At 43.5% G+C, this 20,111-nt stretch overlaps 1 protein-coding gene across 1 annotated transcript in view; it reads left to right on the top strand.

Moving 5' to 3' along the window:
- SNX29 (sorting nexin 29) overlaps nucleotides 1–20,111 on the top strand; it is a 458,514-nt gene that overhangs the window by 49,905 nt on the left and 388,498 nt on the right. The window contains exons 5-8 of the mRNA XM_016197611.2: nucleotides 10,154–10,334; nucleotides 12,960–13,030; nucleotides 14,180–14,428; nucleotides 17,589–17,958. Coding sequence (XP_016053097.2) covers nucleotides 10,154–10,334; nucleotides 12,960–13,030; nucleotides 14,180–14,428; nucleotides 17,589–17,958 — 871 coding nt within the window. The remainder of the gene's footprint in view (nucleotides 1–10,153; nucleotides 10,335–12,959; nucleotides 13,031–14,179; nucleotides 14,429–17,588; nucleotides 17,959–20,111) is intronic.

Below are 20,111 nucleotides of genomic sequence, written 5' to 3'. Positions count from 1 at the left end.
TTTTCATTCTCTCTTTTAAAAATTGTGATAAAATATGCATAACATAAAAATGACAATTTTAATGATTTTAAGTGTACAGTTCAGAGGCATGAAGTGCACTCACCTTGTACAACCTCCACCACCATTCATCTCCTGAACGTTTCTCCTTCCCACATTGAAACTCTGCTGAGCCTGTGGTCCATCAAAACAGACACTCAACAGCTCTGAGTTTGCTCCTCCCGCCGTCCCTTGGCAACCACCATTCTACTCACTGTCCATGAATTTGACTATTTTAGGTACTTTATATAAGTAGAATCATACAATATTTGTCCTTTTGTGTCTGGCTGATTTCACTTAGCATAATGTACTTAAGGTTAATGCATTTGTATCATGTGTCAGAATTTCCTTTTTAAGGCTGAATAATATTCCGTTTTATGTATGGACCCCCACATTTGTTTATCTACTCATCTGTCAATGAGCACCTGGATTGCTTCCACTGTTGACTACCGTGAATAATGCTGCCACAAACACAGGTGTGCAAGTAAATGTTCAGGTCCCTGCTTTGAGTTCTTTTGGGTGTGTAGACCCAGGAGTGAAACTGCTGAATCATATGGTAATTCTGTGTTTAATCTTTGAAGAACCACCATATTGTTTTCTGTACTGGTTGCTCATCTTACATTCTTGCCAGCAGGGTATAAGAGTTCCAATGTGTCCACGTCCTCACCAGCATTTGCTATTTTCGTGTGATTTTGCTGATTAGCCATTCAAATGGTTGTAGAAGTGGTATCTCGTTGTAGTTTTGACCTGTTCTCTCTTGAAGTTTCAGGCTTCTCTCAAAAAGTGATTCATGGGCTCCCCACCCAGTTCACCTGCACTGTGCCCTCTTGTAATCCTTAGCCCTTCTCTCAGCAAACCTATACGTGGCACTGCCTGTTGTTTTGGTTTTTTTTATGTCTCTCTCGATGATTTAGGACTGGGACCACCCTTGCTCACCCAGTGTATTGCAAGGTTGCTGGTAAAAAAAACTATGTTCAAATAATGACTCTTTTGGTCAGTTGAACCCCACTGTCTTTTCTCTGTACATCGTCACAGTCCATTGAAAAGCAGGTGATATTAATAAACCCATAGCTGTAAAATTAGAGAAACCAACTTCCTTAATCGTCAGTGGGGATTTTTCAAAATGGTTGATTGCATTTAACTCAAAGCAGAATTTGTATTTTGCTTCATTGGGTCACCTTGTGCAACAATTTCATTTCTGTAGAAAATTAATTTTGGAGCAAGCTGCATGTGCCTGGAGAACTCAGGGCCCATCCTCTTGATGGAGGGGAAGTCAACTCCCCCACCCTCTCATCCCTATAATGTTTTCAGTTCCCTCTTTGTGTTTCTCTGTTGTATTAATGAAGTTTCAAATCAGCTACTTCTGGTGAAAGAGACCTTAGAAGGATGTCTGTGGAAGGTAATAAGAAAATACTGAGCTCTGCCCAGGGGTGGTGATAAAAATGTTTATAACAGCTGGTAGGAAACTGCTGGCCTTAGGGAGGGAGCCAGAAGCCAAGAGTGCTGTCCGTATAGGCTTCTGTGTTGACCTGAGAGTTGCTAGATTATGGGGTTGTCCAAAGGGTCCTGGGGAGGGTCCTTGACAGATGGGGGGCCGGGGGCTTGGGCCAATGGCTCTTTACTAAGGGGCATGGAACTGTCCCAGCATATTAATATCTGGTATTGCTGGACTGCTGCCTCTTGGCTGAAGGTGACTGTTGGCTATTCCAAAGGTATTTGATCCCTCTGTGTTGTAAATTGAGGCCCAGATTTGGCCTCATACTTGTCAGTTTTTAGTCCATAATTATCCAGCTTGCTAGTTCCATGGATCCTTTGCTTTGCTCCTGATAGTGTGAAAATGACTTTTCAGCAGAAAAAACTACATCCATCAGAGGATGGGGTATACCTTAGAAGGAAACAAGACACTTACTTTAAAAGTCCTATTTTTTGGTGCTAGAGAAGATCCCCACTTTTTTTTTGAATATGTCTTCATTGATTTCAGAGAGAGGAAGGGAGAGGGAGAGATAGAAACATCAATGATGAGAGAGTCATCATTGACTGGCTGTTTCTGCACGCCTCCAATCGGGGATTGAGCCTGCAACCCAGGCATGTGCTCTCACTGGGAATCGAACCTCCATCTCCTGGATCCTAGGTTGATGCTCAACCGCTGAGCCATACCCGGCTGGGCGATCTCCACTTTTTAATAAAGTCGGTGCTGAAGATTCTTGTATAATGTGGGTGAATGCCAAGTGTGCTATACTGAGGTATTAGAGCTTGGGACTCAGACCTCAGATACTCACAGGGCCAGACAGATGACAGAAATGTGTGAATCAGGCCAGCAACAGGCAGTAGAGGGAACTGTGATCACTTGGCCACTGTAGAGCAGGCTGGGAATATAGTCAGTCTGGTGGTTCCGGAAGAAGAGAGGGTAGATTTTGATGACCAGCTAGCAGCCTGCCACTGGTGGAGGTTTTACTCTTCTGTGTAGAGTGGCCAGACAGCCTCATTCTAGGGACATTTGAATAGAGACCTAAGGAAATGAGGGAATTGGCCATACTGTTATTGGGGGAAGGAATTCCAGGTGGCTCAACAAGTTCAAAAGCCTGTACCAGTCGGTTGCCTGTTGCTCTCAAATTTATTCTCTGCCCTTCCCCTGCAGACTCTATTTCCCAGGCTCTCTTGCCTATTGTCTTTCATTTTGGTTCTGCTGGTGGGAGGTGGTAATGAGTTTAGAAGGTGGGAGGAAGAGGGAAGCTAGACTATTAGGTGGCATCTCCAGCAGTGTCTGAGCTTCTTCTATGGCCCGCGGAGGTCCCACGTGGCTGTTTAGGTGCTCCTCTTCCCCCCTCCCTCCCAGGTGCCTCTGCCGTAGTCCAGCTATTGCTTGGCAGCCCTGGTAACATGACCTCTTCCTTGTTCCTCTGGCTCGAGGGGTGGGTTGGCTTTCTGACATCACTGATCTCTTGGTGGCTTCATTATCTTCTATTTGGCTTTTTTAGCTCTTCCTCAATCTTTGTAACAGATGCCCCGTATTAAATTCCTTCAGTAAACTGTCTGGTGTATTCCGTTTTCATGGCTGGGTAGGCTCTGAGGCAGAGCAGGCTTGGCATGTTGGAGGAACGCAGAGGACCAGTGAGGCTGTAGCAGGGTGAGTGGCAGGGAGGGGGTGGAGGAGCCAGGTCACATACGGGCAACAGTGGCAACTTAACCTTTTTTCTTTGCTTTGTTTTTGTGATCTCCACCTACTCCCACCAAGATAATTGGTGTTTGTTCTATAGACTCAGTAGGGATGTTTAATTTAAAAAGTTAAATTTACTGAAGTCTCCCAAAGCAATCCAGTATCTCAGATTACTATGCCTTTATTCATTCTTTAAAAAGGCATCAAGTTTTGAATTATATACTTTAAAATGGTTAAGATGGTGAATTTTACCACAATTAAAAAAGACAGAGATGGGTAAAGCTACCTGTAATTGGCAAGTTTAAGTTTTATCTACCTGAAAGGGAGTTTAAGAACTAACTGGAAGGGAATTTAGTAACAGGTAATTTCTGTTGCAGAGAAATAAAGGCAAAAAAAGTATCAATGTATAATGGTGCAGCTGCTCTGGAAAATAGTTTGGTGGTTCCTGAAAAAGTTAAACAGAATTAACCATTTGTTCCAGCAATTCTACTTCTAGATAAATACCTAAAAGAATTGAAAGCAGGGACTCAAACAGATACTTGTATATCTGTGTTCATCTGAAGCATTATTCACAGTAGCCAAAAGGTGGAAACAATCCAAATATCCATTGGCAGATGAATGGATAAACAAAATATGGTGTATACATATAATGGAATATTACTATTCAGTCATAAAAAAAGAAGTATGACACACACTGTAACAAGGATGAACCTTGAAAACATGCTAAGTGAAAGTAGCCAGACACAGGACAAATATATTATTTCACTTATATGAAGTATCTAGAATAGCCAGATTCCTAGAGACAGAAAGTAGAATAGAGATTACCATGGGCTAAGGAGAGGGAAAGTGGGGATTGTTGTTTAGCGGCTCTGGATTTTGTTTGGGATGGTGAAGAAGTCCTGGAAATGGATGGTGGTGATAGTCGCACAACATTGTGAATATACTTAATGCCACTGAATTTACACTTAAAATGGTTAAAATGATAAATTTTATTGTGTATATTTTACAATTTAAAAACAAAAAAGTATCAAGTTTACATATTTTGTATAAGTATTTATTTATTATATGGTTCATGTTTAAACCACAGCCCCTGTGTTCTAGTTCCAGGAGGCAGTGTTGTGGCTGGTTGGGAGATGGCCAAGTGACAGCTACAGCCCTTATTGAAACTGCTTTGCTGGTGCATTTGTATCTTGTGGTCAGGCTCATCCACTGTGGGAAGTGACTGGGATTTGGGAGTGCCTATACTCACCCAGGTCTCAGGCTGGAATACTGAAGCACTTGATTTGCCTTCTGTTCCTGGAAATGTTGATTCTGGTAGTTTCCTACCTAAAATCTATCTCTCCTCTTTCCTTTGGCTCAGTAGAACCTGATTTTGATGGGGTGGTGGGATATCCTTCTGTAGGTAATGGATCGAGAGCGATTAAGCCAGTCTTGACATTCTTTTCTTCACTCCCTTGTGGTTTTGTGGGATTACTTATCCCGGGGTGATAGAGCTGGCTTTATCTTGCCCTTATTCTTCCTGCTCCGATTGTGGATGTGATTCCCAGAGTGGTGACAGTCCCCTGAGACGGTGGGGTGAAGGTCAAGAGATTGGAGATTCTGCCTGTGACAGAGCCTTTGAACCAGCTGTCTACTTCAAGACTAAGTATGTGAGAAAAACAAGCCTTTCTTTGTTTACAAGGAGCCTTGATCCTTGTAGTTGGGGTTTTTTGTTTCTTGTTGAGCAATTCTTTTTGTCATTGTTTATTTTTGAGCAATACATTTGTCCCTACGGCGCACAGAGGCCTTGCTCAGTGCCTGGCGTGTTGTCAGTTTCCATAAATGATTGTCAGATGATTGAAGAGCATTCCCTTTCTCACTGCATTAGGCTTCTGGTTATGTGTGACAGCAAGCCACATAGATTTAAGGAAGAAAAGGGCACTTACTGACTCTGTAACTAAGAAACCTAGGGCTGGAGCTGGTGAGGGGCTCAGCACCCCCACATTTGTCTCTCTCTCTCTCTCAGCTCATTTCTCCCCAGGTTGGCATCTTTCTTAGGTCGGCTTGCTCTACATGCTAGGGGGAAAAGGTCCCAGGTAGCTCAGGCTTACAGGATATCAGAGCTCCTACTTCTAGAATAGTGGTCGGCAAACTTCTCCCTTAAGGGATAAGATAGTAAGTACTTTAGGCCATAGGTCTCTCATGAATCCCTAGCTCTGCCATTGCAGCAGGAAGGCAGCCACAGATAATACGTAAACAAATGGGCAGGCCTGTATTCCAATAAAACTTTACTTATATAAACAGGTGGTGGGCTGAATTTGGCCCTTGGACTGAATTTGGTGACTTCTGTTCTAGGAGATAAAGCCTGGTTCAGGTAGAAGTTGTAGGGAGGACCCTGGGTTGTGGGGAGGATCCTGCAGTCCAGCACTGGTACCAGGATGAAGCCAGTGAGGCACTCACTTCAGCCACAAAATTTATGGGAGTGTTGTCGGTGGAAGTATGGTTCTTTCATGAAGTCATGAGAAAAGCATTTTGGGGACCCACACACAGGAAGATGAGGTGTAGTGGTAAGATTTATTGGAGTAGAAACAAAGGACTGTCCCCAGGTGCCTGGTGTCTCATCCACAACCAGGTGGCTTACCTTCACCTGGCTGTGGAGTAAATCCCGGGCTGAGTGAGCATAAGCACCCACCAGGAGGTCAGGATCCTGAACTGTACTGTCATCACCCTGGGCTCCAGTAGTCCAGCATAGTCTCTGCTCCTGGCTGCGCTCTGGCTGGTGCTGCGCTGCCCACTCAGGCCTGCTCTTGGAGCCCACGGCTGCTACAGGGAGAATGCCCACCAACCAAGGGGTGAGCCTGTGCTACCAAGATGGGCCTTTGTTAAGCTTTGGTTATATTACCTCAGTTGGGAGAGAGCAGGCTTTCTTTCAAACTAACCAATCTCTTTCCCAGTCCTTTGCAGGCTTGTGCTGGGTCCTCCCCGTATCCAATCTGGTCCTTTTCTCAGGCTTTCCAGGCTAGACTTCGCCCCTTTATGTCACCATTTTGGCTCCTACTGCACATGCCTTAAAGTTCTGTTTCCTCCTCTGGTTTCTACTGTGAGTGTACTTACCTGCCCTGGGCCAGCATGCATCTAGCAAAGGAATTTCTCCCACTCCTCTCCCAACAATCCCACTACAGGTTAGTCCCCTAGGGAGGTTTTTCCTGCCTGCTCAGGGATTAAGTCCCCTCAGCAGAGGATGTGGCTGTCCCCTGGGGAGCCTGTGAATGCTGTGGCTCCCTAGTGAATCAGACTTACTATCCAACTCCATTTGTTCCCTTTCTTTTTTTAAAAATCCTCACCCAAGGATATTTTTTTTGCCACTGCTTTTCAGAGAGAGTGGAAGGGGGAGAGAGAAACATTGATGTGCAAGACATCAATTGGTTGCCGCCCGCACGAGGCTGGGATAATGCCTGCGACCGAGGTATGTGCCCTTGGTCAGAATCAAACCTGGGACCTTTCAGTCCGAAGTCCGACGGCTCTAACCGCTGAGCAAAACTGGCTAGGGCGATTTGTTCCCTTTCTTAACACACTAGCTACCTAGAGTGTTAAGAAAGGGAACAAAAACCCCTTAGCAATCAATATAAATAACATTTTCTTGCAATATTTTAAAAATCAAGATTAATACAGTAGAAATCCACATGCACAAAATTTTAAACTGCTGGGAGGAGGTTGGGGTGGGTGAGCTGTGTCAAGGCTTAGGGCCAGCTGTGGCCAGGTGATTGCCCAGCCTGGGTTACCTGCCCACCCAGGTAAGGAAGAGAAGGTTGGTAGTTCTGGAGACAACTTCAAATGGAGCACAGTCCCCTAGGAAAGAGGGGTGCTGCTTTCAGAAGAGAGGGTTTTCTTCTGGGATGCTGTTTGCCTTGGCACTAAGCGCTTTACATGTATGCTTTATTTTCTCATTTCCCCCCCTCATAGCAGACCCCATTTTATAGATGAGGAAGATGAAGGACAAAATAAGTTGCCCAAGGTCACACAATCTGAACTAGAATCTGAGTCAAGGTATGGTCCTCTTTGGCCTCCAAAGCATGAATTCTTGGCATCAATTAAAGTTGAGGCCTATTAGAAATGTTGCCAGAGGCCCTGTGCTATTAGTTATCCTCTGTTAATGAGTGGCCCCCAAGTTGCTTGCCTCAGTAACCCCTTCCTGGCTCTTGTTCTGGTTGGCTTTCAGAAGTCGGAAGAGCAAGAAGCCCTCACTTACTTTTGGAATTAGCCCCTTGTTTTAAAGCAGCAAGAGATGGTTTATATTTCCAAATTAAATTACAGACACTGCAAGTGTTAAGTGGCAGGTGAGCTGCACTTTAAATAGATCGCATTAATTCTGGCAGTGGAAGTGTAGCCCTGCTGGGATAATTCTTATCATCATCAGCATCGCTCTGGCAAGCATTAGAAGGCTTCTGTAGCAGTAAGCAATTTGTGAAATTGGAAGGTGAAAACACACCTTAAAGTTCTTATGTGCATTCAAGGTCAGAGGGAGGTGACTGCAGTTTTCAAGAGAGATTTCGGATGGGAGTCACTTGATGTGAATGGTGCTGGATATCCAGATGGTTGTCTGGTGTGTTTTAAAACAGGTTTATTGGCCGGCCCACTCAGAGTACTGCTGTCACCAAATTCCCCCTGTTCTGCTTTCTGAGAGAGGCTCGAGTGGAAAGAAGGCTGTTAACATACTTGTGCAGTTTGGGTTTGGGAATGTGATTATTTTGATAATGAGGCATTGAAACAAAAGGCTGTCCTGAGCAAACTGCCCTGTTGGTGATTTTTTCCAGTCATTCTTGGGACGTTTATTGTAAATGATCCCAGAGGTTGGCATGATCCAGAAGTATGTATGCACACACACTCTCATGTACATAGACATTGAGACGCTGTTAACATAAAAAGGGAAAGAGGAAACAATGCAAATGCTCTCGTATAAGGAGGTAATTATTAAGTAAATAATGGTTAGTCATCATGGACTGGACATCGTGCACAGCACTTTACCTCTCTTTTCTCCAGTTATCCCAGTAACCTGGGTGATTCTGTACTTTGGGGCTTTTGTTAAGGGAGAGGAATCCAAAACTTAGCATGGTTGAGTGACTTGCCCCAGGTCATTCCACTGAACAATCTCTTCACCTGTTGTCCCGCCCACTAGCCTGGAAGTTTGTTAGGGACGGATCCTTCTAGTCTCTGCCTGGTAGCCCATTGTACCTACCGCCCAGTCCATGGCTCCCAGTTAGAAGGTAGTCAGTGCTCGCTGAGATGAACTATTAAAGTGAGTGTATTAACCCGGTGTCCAGTATTTGGAGATGTGTGTATGTGTGTCCTCCTGGAGGGAAGGTTCAAAGATCTTTTCTCATTCTCAAGAGGGGTCTTTGTGTCTGTTTAGGTCCTGAGTTAGAATCCCCGTCTAGCAGCAGACTCAGCATTTTCTCCCTCAGGATGTCAAGCATTTGTGAGCACGAACATTTTAAAGAATGTAGATTCCCTTCTCACTTGGCAGGGCAGTGTGACTTCATAGTTTGTGACCCCTTTCTGCTGTACTGCTTACTGTGTATCACTGGGCGAGTTACTTCACTTGTCCAGGCCTTGGACCAGGTCAAAGAGATGGAGATGACCTTGGTGGTTATGAGGACTGAGGTCAGATGTAAAGTGTTTAGTGCAATGGCTGGTATATAATTAGGGCTCAATAAATAGTGTTGGCTGTTGCTGTTGTTACTGTTATTGGCAGCAAGAAAAAGTGTTGATGTTAAGAAAATTGATCAGAAAATTAGGTATACACTAGAATTACAAGTAGAAAAAAAATTCTGTGCTGGTGTGGATAAAAAAGGGGGAGTGTAAGGAGGTACAATGACTTATTTAATGGATAAAAACAAACTTTCTTAGCTTTCCCTTAAAGCCTTAAATCTGTTCCTATTCTCAGACCTGTGGAAATCTCTCCTAAAGAACTAGAAATGAGGACAGTTATGTACAAGGATGTTCAAAGCAGTATATAGGGAAAATTGGCAATATATCATGTTTCCAGCTGCAGACTAATAGTTAAATTAATAGGGAATCCTTCAAAAATCATGTTTCCAAAGATCTTTAAATGTTACAAGAAAATGCTCATGTTATAGAAGAGAAGAAACAAACCAGGGTACAAAGTTATATGTGTGTGTCCTTGTATATATGTGTATGTATACATACATAGCCATATACAACACACACAGTATGATGGTGTTTTAGTTTCTTATAACAGATTACTTGCTATAACAAATTACCACAAACTTGATTGCTGAAAACAACACTAATTTTCTTATACTTACGGAGGGTTGAATTCAGAGTCGGTTTCACTGGGCTAAAGCCAAGATGACAGCAGGCTGGTTCCTTTGGAGGCTCCAGGGTAGAATCTTTTCCTTGCCTCTTTCGGCTTCTGGTGGCTTCTGGCAGTCCTTGGCTAATACTGGTGACATCATTGCAATCTCTGCTTCCCTGGTCACATCACCTCCTCTTCTTCTATGTCCAGTCTCCCTCTGCCCCCCTCTAATAAAGATACTTGTGATGATCATGGCCCATAGAGACTACCCAGAATAATCAGTAATCTCTCCTTCTCAAGGCCCTTAATTGAATCACACCTGCAAAGCTCCTTTTGCCATACAAACTAACATTTGCAGGTTCCAGGACTTAAGACATGACTATCCTTGGGGGTTATAAGTCAGCCTACCACAGAGGTTGATTTTGTATAAAAAAGAAAAGTACAGGAAAAAAGGCTGGAGGGAAATACTTAAAAATCTTATCAGTGGCTATTTTTGGGTGGTGAACTTCGGGGCTATTTTTATTTTTGGTATACTCTTTGGTATCTTCCTTTTCCGTGCTAAGGAAGTAACTCTTAGAATCTTCAGAGATTCCAGGGAACGTTACTCTAAAAGTGATGTGTGTCCCAGGCCAAGTGCCGCAGCGCCTGTCCTGCTGTCTCCGCAGAGCCTGTGTTCTGGTTCTACGTGAAGGAGGTCCTCAGCAAGCACGAGCTGCAGCGTTTCTACTCCCTGCGCCACATAGCCTCGGACGTGGGCCGAGGCCGGGCCTGGCTGCGCTGTGCCCTCAACGAACACTCGCTAGAGCGCTACCTGCACACGCTTCTGGCCGACCGCAGCAGGCTCAGGTACCTGGCTGGTGGGCTTCTGGGAGGGGGTGTAGGGGAGTGGTTATAATCACAGAATCTGGTGGATTTGCATCCCAGGCCCACTGTCTGGGGCAACTGGGTTCCTTCTCACAGCCCCATTTGTTAAATGAGAGAAGGCCTGTAAAGGGCTTAGCATAGCACCTGCACATAGCAAGCACTCAATAAATGCTAATTATTATTAAGGCTGGGGGGTGGAGAGAGCTGTTGTCATACGACACAGCCTGCTCTTTACTTCATGGAATTTTAATTTGGGCTTCTTTTAGGTTCAGAATTAATTTCTCTTCAGATGTTGGATGTTTAGTGCCCAGTTTCATGTTCTGTCTTTACATCTCTGTTTTGTTTGTTTGTTTTTTGAGGTCAGCCAATACCAATCTGACTGAAAGAATAGGGAAGCTTTAAATTGAGGAGAGGAGTCATTTGTTATTAAGAAACAAGCCCCCATTTTATTTTTTTAATTATTTTTTCTTGATCATCGAGTTCATTCTATCAGGTAGCACAGGCCAAGTTATTCTGCCATAACAAACATCATGAAAACTGCAGTGGCTTGAGATGGCCGAGTTTATGTCTTCCCTCTGCTTCATGTCTGTCATGGGTGAATAGGGATTCTCATCTCCGGGACCCAGGCTCACGGAGGCTCCATCTCTATGGAGATGTGGTTGAACTAAGCAGTGGCTCTTAAAGCTTCTGCCTAAAGTGATACTTCACCTCCATTCACATTTCCCTGGCAAGTTGCATGGCCCCAGGCAAGCTCAGCAGGGTGGAGAGGTGTGGTTATGCCACAGCGATGGGGAAAGGGCACTGGACATGCATCAGTGATAGTATAGTCAGCCACATTTTCTCCAAACACATTGACAGTCCTGTCATTTTTCCTGTGCTCATGATGTTTATGATGTTTGTCTCTCCCAGTCTCTATCTCTGACTTTCGCTGTTATTTTCCCTCTGAAAATGATGGCCCAGACATGTAGTTTTGTGTCACCGAATGATACAAAGGGACAGTGATCAATCCTGCCCCGGTCCCTTGATTAATTTCCACATCTGCAGTGCCCAGATCCTCAACAGTGAAATTCCATTTAGTACAATAAGTCTTTCATTAGTGTGGCGATGCATTCCTGTGATTTCATACCTTTGCCGTGCGTTCCCTGGCTTAAGTCTCTCCTCTGTTTCTTCTGCCCCTTATGGTCACCTCTCTGCTGGTAATTTGTGAGGCATTCTGGGATTGTGCGCTAGGGCTCTTACAAATGCCCTTGAAGTTCTCCCATTGATGCTGCCTGTGATGCTTTGTCCAGTTGTATGTTCAGGCTTTGTGGGTCTGAAAAGGGAGGGATGAGGGCCAGGATGACTGGGGCTGCCTGTGCCCGTGTGCTGGCCAGGGTCTGAGGCGAATGTCTGCATGGACCTCCTGAGCTTAACCAGCTTTAGTTAAGGAGAACATACTCCTGTTCCTGAAAATGAATTCTGTCAAGCTCTGTCCACCACATTGCTTGCAAGTAGTTCCGAGTTGTACGCCCCACATCAAAGTTGAACTTAACAGTGAGCAGTTGAAGTGAATCCAGCTGTTAAGAATCATAGTTGAATTTACCTAAATCACTAGTCACTTTAACCTACTTTGATCTGGGAAAACCAAATTCATTTCTGTGCATGAAAACTGATTCAGATTTTTAAAGAGTCAAAATTTTGGGACTCAGAGGTACTGTTGCCGTGCCAGCTTGGACATGTGGTTTGTGCTTCCCCTACCATTCTGCTAGGTGTTGAACAGGATACATCTCCCCTCTCTGTTAGTTGTATTCAGCCCCTTCAGCAGCTGTGTCCACTCTCCTGCCGAACTATGGGTCACTCACCACTGAATGTGCTTTAGTGAAATTAAACTCTGACTTCACTAATTTAGAGTTGTCTGACCTGGTAGGGAAATCAGGGGATTGAGGATATTTGCTTATAACTGCTTAGCAGGGGAGCGGGCTGGATAAAGAGCTGGGTAATTGGACTGGGAGACCTGCTTTTGAGCTCCATTTATTGCTGGATAACCTTGGACAGACTCTGTAGGCATCTCTGTCCCCGCTCCCCCAACTTAGATTTGTGGGGACTTTTTAGCTTCCTAGCCCTTCCCAGGATAATTTGGGCTTTTGGGACTTTAGCCCAAGCAGGTATTACATACAAATGCTCTGGTTGATGGAGCCATGGAGCTCTGTAATTTCTTTCTGAAATGCTTTCTTCTTGTGTTAGCCCAGTCAGGGGGACCCTGTGGGCTAGCTTGTACTTCCTGCATGTCTTTTGGAAACCTTGCTTGCTTGGAAGTCACCCCTCTGTCCCTTCTGCTTTGCTGCTTCATAAGCATCACATTTACATCTCATGCCTATTTCAGGACTGTCAAGCGCAGGGGACTCTAAAGATCTCGGGGGACCAATGAGGAAGTCATAGGGTATATGCAGTCAATCCTTAGTTTATAACCAGAAGCTTCAGCCCAGCAGAGACCTCCTGCATCCACTCTGCGATGACCAGGCATGGATTTTTCAAGAAGCCATATAACGGAATGGAATTGTCTGTCTAGCTAATGGATGCAGAGACCCACTATTCAGAGTCTATTTTTCTTTCTCTTTCAATTTGCAGCACTTTTTATGAAGACTGGTCTTTTGTGATGGACGAAGAAAGGTCTAGCATGCTTCCTACCATGGCGGCTGGTAAGCCAGGGCAAGGCCAGGGGAGATGGGTCCTGTGAAGCTTGGTGAGCAGAGGAGGCTGCTTGGGAGTGAATTTATAGTTCCAGGGATGCTGTGATTCTCCCTGTCCCTCAGCAACTTGAGTCACTTGCCACTGTCGTTCCTTGAATGGCATTGAGCACTTAGTCCATTTATTTAGAATTTGATACCCTGGCAGGGAGAGCATGGGGTTGAGGGTTTTGGATTGTGGCTTTGCAAGTGTAACATAAAGACCTGGGGAATTGGAGGCAGGAGACCTTGCCTTTGAAGCCTGGCATGACCCCTTACCAGCTGGTGACCTGGGGCAGAGCCTGTGAGCTTTTTTACATTTTTCTTTCCTCCTTTGTGAGGTGGGGATCCTGATGGCACAGCCATCACCTTTATAGGGCTGTGGGAGAATCAAATGTGATGAAGAGTCATGTACACTGTCTGTGAATGTGAAAGCCCTGGAGTGGTTTGGTTAGTGAATTGTTCACTGTTTGACTCTCACTCTAAGGGTGAAACAACATGACAGAAGTGGGCAACTTGCTTCTTTCTTCCAAATCCTTTGTCCCCTTTTTTTTTCTTAAAGTTTGCACCAAGCCCCACATATTGAGAGCTGTGTTAGTCTAGGTCGTTGGTGCGGAAGAGTCAGGGTCCCACCATGGTTTCCTCTGTCGGCCATGGGAAACCAGTGCAAGTTTTTGCATAAGTAATGATAAAAATTACATTGGTGCACCTTTTGTGATTGCTTACTGAGCTGAGTGTTTTGGTGGGTGATGGTTTTAATACTTACCTTGTGAAAGAGATATTGTATCTCCATTTTACAGATAAGAAAACTAAAGCTCAGAGATGTTATAAATGGCTTGACCAAGGTCTCATAGCTCATACGTGGCAGTGCTGTGATTCACCCTAGGCAGCCTGACCTCAGAACTTTCGGCTTAGCCTCTCTCCTGACAGAGAGGGGGAGAATTTGGAATGACTCAGCTCCCGTGATAGCTAGTCCTCTCACCCCAGTTGCAGGAGGTTCTAATTAGCATTTAAGGTCAGTGTGTCCCTTCCTCTGTGCTGTGATGTCTGCAGCTTGTTTATTGTGTTGGAGGTGTGACTGTCCAGCAGCACACATGCCACACTTTTCTCTTTGTGTGGAAGGTCTGAACTCCATACTCTTCGCAATCAACATTGACAACAAGGACTTAAATGGGCAGAGCAAGTTTGCTCCTACCGTCTCGGACCTCTTGAAGGAGTCTACGCAAAATGTGACCTCCTTACTGAAGGAGTCCACGCAAGGGGTGAGCAGCCTTTTCCGGGAGATCACGGCTTCCTCTGCTGTCTCCATCCTCATCAAACCTGATCAGGAGACTGACCCCCTGCCCGTCATGTCCAAGCACGTCAGTGCCGGTAAGCCAGAACAAGCATTCGAGGTAGAATGGGGGTCGGGTAAAGGACAAAGACTGTGGCCAAAGTGGACATACCTGGTCACCCGAGAGTGCCAAGGGGGATGAAATCTGACGCACTTGCCTTTTCAGTTCATGTTTGTTTTTATTATTTTTACCCTTACTGGGAAAGAGCCTTACCTAGATGGGAACATGATAGGGTAAAAGAGCAAAGGGCTCTGTCAGAGTGAACTGAAAGGAAGGGCATTAATGCCACGTGAAGTCAGATAAGTTTGATCTTCATTCATTTACTCCTTTGTCCATTTATTCGTTTGTTCACTTAATGCATTCTGTGTGTTAGGCAGTGAGCCAGGTAAAGCACATTACCAGCATTCAGCTATCAGCCTTCTTTGGGATGAGTGGGGGTAGACATTTAATGGCAAATTATACAAATAATTAATAATCCTTCTGATAAATGGGATGGAAGCCAAGCGTAGGGTGCTGTGGAGAGTGTATAATATTAGGCTTGCCTCTTTTTGGGGGGAAGACATTTAAGTGGGGGCCAGGGAAAGGGATTCATTAATTGATTGATTAAGATTAATTTTGGGACACATTTACAATACTTGTTGAGCCTTCTGGGACATCCAGAATGTTGCTACAGCAAAATTGGCAATTTTGGGTTTAGTACTTAGTCCTGGTATTCTCAAATCCCTTAAGACAGTAATCATGGCCATCCATTTGGGATTATTAATGATGGTGAAAGCTCAGAATCTTATGGTGTCTTTGGCATACACTGGTTTTATCTGTGTACCCTTTCCTCCCTAAGCAGAGACCCATGTGAATGACATAGAAACAGGACTGTTGAGGGCTTTGTGTAACAGAGACAGTGGAATTTGTATACCCAAAGCATATCCTTTCCATTCACTTTGGGGACTCTGCTTTTGACATTGTCCTGGGGCTGTAATACAGTGGCGAAGCATGTCATACCTTGGTTTAGATGGAATGGAGTTTTGGGAATCGGTTCAAAGTGTCTCACACCCACATTTGATGATTAAGATGGGTAAACTGGCTCACCTAAGTACTGGTCACCAAAGTAATCTTAATTTTTGTTTCTGTCAGCCTTTGCTGTATAACAAACAATTCCAAAAATGTAGTGGCTTAAGACAGCCATGACTTGTTATTTTTTAATGATTCTGTGGCTTGGCAGGATGGTTTTTCTGCTGGTGTCACCTGGGCTTACTCGTGGGGCTGCATTCAGCTGGTGGCTGAGCTGGAAGATTCAAGATGGCCCCACTCATGTGTCTGGAAGTGGTGTTGACTATTGGTTGGGGCATGTCAGTTTTCCTGCACAGGGCCTGTCATCCTCCAATAAGATAAATCAGATTTCTTCCATGGCAGTTTCAAGGCAGGATTTCAAGAGGGTGCAAGACCTCCTGATGCCTAGAACGCTCACACACTGTTATTTCTGCCACATTCCACTGGTAAAGGCAGAACACTAAGCCAGCCCAGATTCAGGAGGGGGGAGAGAAATATGTACACCCTCAGTGGAAGGAGTGGCAGAGTCCCATTGTAAAGGGGCATTATGTAGGGATGGGAGGAATTTGTGGTCATTGAACAATTTACTACATCCCCAAACTTGGGGGTTTTCTTGGTTTCATCTATTAGCCATGAGAGTATTTTTCAAAGTGAAACAATGAAAATCATTTCAATAATGATAATATCCTTTGGATCAAAGTGCTTAGAAGGATTGTTTAGAAGGAAAAATTTTAACATGTGCTCTGTGGCATATTTTAAAAATTACTTATTTTAAAATATTTATTTTTCAATAACTGTTGACATATTATATTAGTAGTTTCAGGTGTACACATAGTGGTTAAACATTTATATGCCTTATGAAGTGATCACCACCCCCTGGGTAAGTCTAGTACCTGCCTGACACCATACATAGTTACTACAATATTACTGAATTTATTCCCTATGCTGTACTTTATATTCCATGACTATTTTTATAACTGGCAGTTTGTACTTCTTAATCCCTTTCACCATTTTCACACATCCCCTCACCTTTCTCCCGTCTGGCAACTATCAATTTGTTCTCTGTATCTATAAGTCTGTTTCTGTTTTGTTTGTTTATTTTGTATTTTAGATTCTACATGTAAAAGAAACCATAAAATGTTTGTCTTTCTCTGTCTGATTTATTTCACTTAGCATAATACCCTCTAGGTCCATCCATGTTGTTGCAAAAGGTCAGATTTTATTCTTTTTTATGGCTGAGTAATATTCCATATGTGTACCACATCCTCTTTATGCACTTGTCTATTGATAGACTTTAGATTGCTTCCATATCTCGGCTATTGTGAGGAATGCTGCAGTGAACATAGGGGTGCAAACATCTTTTCAAATTTGTATATTGGATTTCTTCAGATAGATTCCCAGAAATAGAATTGCTGGGTGATAAGGTAGTTATATTTTAAAAATTTTGAGGAGCTTCCATACTGTTTTGCATAGTGGCTGCAATTTACAAACCCACCAACAGTGCGCAAGGGTTCCCTTTTCTCCACATCCTCGCCAACACTTGTTGTTTGTTGATTTGTTGATGGCAGCCATTCTGACAGGTGTGAGGTGACACCTCATTGTGGTTTTAATTTGCATCTCTCTGATGATTGATGTTGAGCATCTTTTCATGTGTCTATTGGCCATCTGTATGTCCTCTTTGTAGAAGTGTCTATTCAGGTCCTCTGTCCATTTTTTAATTTATTTGTTTTTTTGGTGTTTACTTACATGAATTCCTTATATATTTTGGATATTAACCCCTTATTGGATATATCATTGGTGAATATCTTCTCCCATTCAGTAGGTTGTCTTTTTGTTTTGTTGATGGTTTCCTTCACTGTGCAAAAAAATTTTTAGTTTTGTCATAGTCTCATTTTTTTATTATTATTTTTTGTTTCCCTTTCCTGAGGATACATATCCAAAAATTGTTTAAATCAGAAGTAGAGGCCCACATCCATTTTGCTCAGTCACCTGTAAACAGTTGTTTTCCCAAGGATTTAGAAATATCCGAATTTAGCTTACAATTTATTTGTCAGTAGAGTAGTAAAGGATTTTCCACAATCTAGAGTCAAGATGGCTAAATCACCCCTTTATCTCACCTACCTTTTCTCATACATCTTGTCTTTTGCCAGATGCCAAATGTAAAAAGGAACGGAAGAAGAAAAAGAAGGTGACCAACATTATCTCATTTGATGACGAGGAAGATGAGCAGAACTCTGGTGATGTTTTTAAAAAGATACCTGGGACTGGGGAGAGCTCGGAGGAGAACTCCGACCGCTCCTCGGTCAATATCATGTCGGCGTTTGAAAGCCCCTTTGGGCCTAATTCCAATGGAAGCCAGAGCAGCAACTCATGGAAAATTGATTCTCTGTCTTTGAATGGGGAGTTTGGGTACCAGAAGCTTGATGTGAAAAGCATCGATGATGAAGATGTGGATGACAACGAAGACGATGTGTACACATCAGGAAGGAAGCACACAGGCCACTCAGAGTCACCTGAGAAGTAAGTTCCATTTGAGATCTTAATGAAGGGTGGTACATTAACTGCCTTCTCTTTTTGCAGTATTGGGTAAAATAAGGATGCAAGATTTATATTTGTTTAGGGCATCATGCATTTTTCAGATCTTGATTTAGGAGGAAGGAGCATTATTAGCCTGCTGAGAACTAAGAGAGGGAAGGGAGTATATTTGAAGGTACTTATTACAAAATTAGTATCAAGATGTGTGCCTTGAAATTTCTGCTTTATATATACATCTTTCATTTTTGTTTTCTAGATTTCCCTCCATCTTTAACTTGCCACTAGCATAGGAAGCTCAGGAAAAAGGCAAGATTATTCTAGAAAATAGTCATGGGCTGGTAACTTCTGTGTTTATCTGAAGGGGCATGAACAGCAGTAATTTGCCTGCACTTGTTGTGTTAACACGAGTTGTAGATTTATGCCTGTGGAAGGGGCTTGATGCACGTGAAGGCATAAAGCAAAAAGGTATAGTTAAGAGCTTGGATTTTGGAATGAAGACAATCTGTGTCCTCATTTACTAGCTCCATGGGTTAGGCTGGACAAATTTCTTCACCTCCCAGTGTCTCGGGCCTCATCGGAGACCCGGGAGAAGTAATGGGATACTGTATGTGGCCTGTCTGCATGGTGCTGGCACGTGGAGAAAGGCAACACAGGTCATCTGCTGCTGTCACACTACTCTTGTAATAGCTCCTAAGCTTGGTTTTACTCTTCATACCAAATAACTTAGTTACCTCTTCACTTAGGTGTGTTACAGTGCACAATGCCATCCTGATCACAATGACTTCAAAACCAGCCCACGAGAGTGAAATAGATACCGAGATTCTATGGTGTGATTGAGGGAAACAATGTCTTAGCCCTAAGCTTTCCATTTTCATGTTTTTGGTTTTTTGGTTAATCCTCGCCCAAGGATATTTTTCTCATTGATTTTTTTTAGAGAGTGGGAGGGAGGAGAGGGAGAGAGAGAGAGAGGAGAGAAACATTGATGTAAGAGAGATCTCACATTGATTGGTTGCTGCTGGGCATCAAATCTGCAACCCAGGTACGTGCCCTTGACTGGGAATTGAACCCGAGACCCTTTGGTGTTTGGGCTGATGCTCTAAGCACTGAGCAACACCTGCCAGGGCAATAATATTATCTTAATGACCATCTGATATGCCAGATGCTACAAGCTATATATATGCCTTATCCTAGTCCTTAGGTTAGTGGATATCACTCCCACTTGATGGATGAGAGAATGGGATTCGTAGAGAGTTGAGGTTTGTCAAAGCAATGAACAAAGCTTGGTTAAGGTTAGATTATGCTGTACTCCATAGTTTATGCTGTACTATTGGACATTTTTCATGTTTCTACATAATTCTGAATATTGAATGGTTGATTTTCAGTCAGATCAATATGTCATGATTTGCTAAAGTTTCCCCCATTGTTGAGTATTTCTGTTGCTGGCATCATTGTCTGTTTTTGCTTTTTTGTTATCAGCATGAGCTGTGGCATGAGCATTTTCATGTACGAGGCTTTTTTCTCCTCCTAAAGTATTTGTTAGAGTAGCTTCCCTGCAGCTTGTTTTGTTGCCAGGCTGTGAGTGTTTTTGTTCCTGGGATGCAGGTCTTGTGATGGGCTGTATTAGTCAGGGTTCTCCAGAGAAACAGGACCAATAGAGTATGTGTGTCTGTGTGTCTCTCCATGTATCTAGCTGTCTAGAGAGATTTATTTTAAGGAATTGGCTCATGTGATTGTGGAAGTTTGACAAATCCAGAATCTGCAGGGTCAGCTGGCCCAAGGAAGGTCTAAGGAAGAGTTGTAGTTCGAGTCCTAAGGCAGTCTGCTGGCAGAATTTCTTCTTCTTTGGGGAACCTCAGTCTTTTTCTATGAAGGCCTTAACTGATGAGGTGAAGCCCACCCAAATTATGGAGGGTGGCCTGCTTTACTCAAAATCTGCTGATTTAAGTGTTAATCTCATCTGAAAAGTACCTTCCCAGGAACATCTAGAATACCATTTGATCATTTGTCTGGCTACCATGGCATTGCCAAGTTGACACTTAAAATTCACCATCACACTTGCCTTTAGTCTTAATCTGGACCTTTCAGGAAATGTCATTTGCATTCTTTGTCTCTTTGGTGAGTGCATCTCTGAGTTGATC

This window comes from Miniopterus natalensis, chromosome 3 (assembly GCF_054644295.1).
Source record: "Miniopterus natalensis isolate mMinNat1 chromosome 3, mMinNat1.hap1, whole genome shotgun sequence".
In the NCBI taxonomy this organism is placed as follows: domain Eukaryota; kingdom Metazoa; phylum Chordata; class Mammalia; order Chiroptera; family Miniopteridae; genus Miniopterus; species Miniopterus natalensis.
The sequence above is the reverse complement of the archived record's forward strand: the minus strand, read 5'-3'. Positions and strand labels throughout refer to the sequence as shown.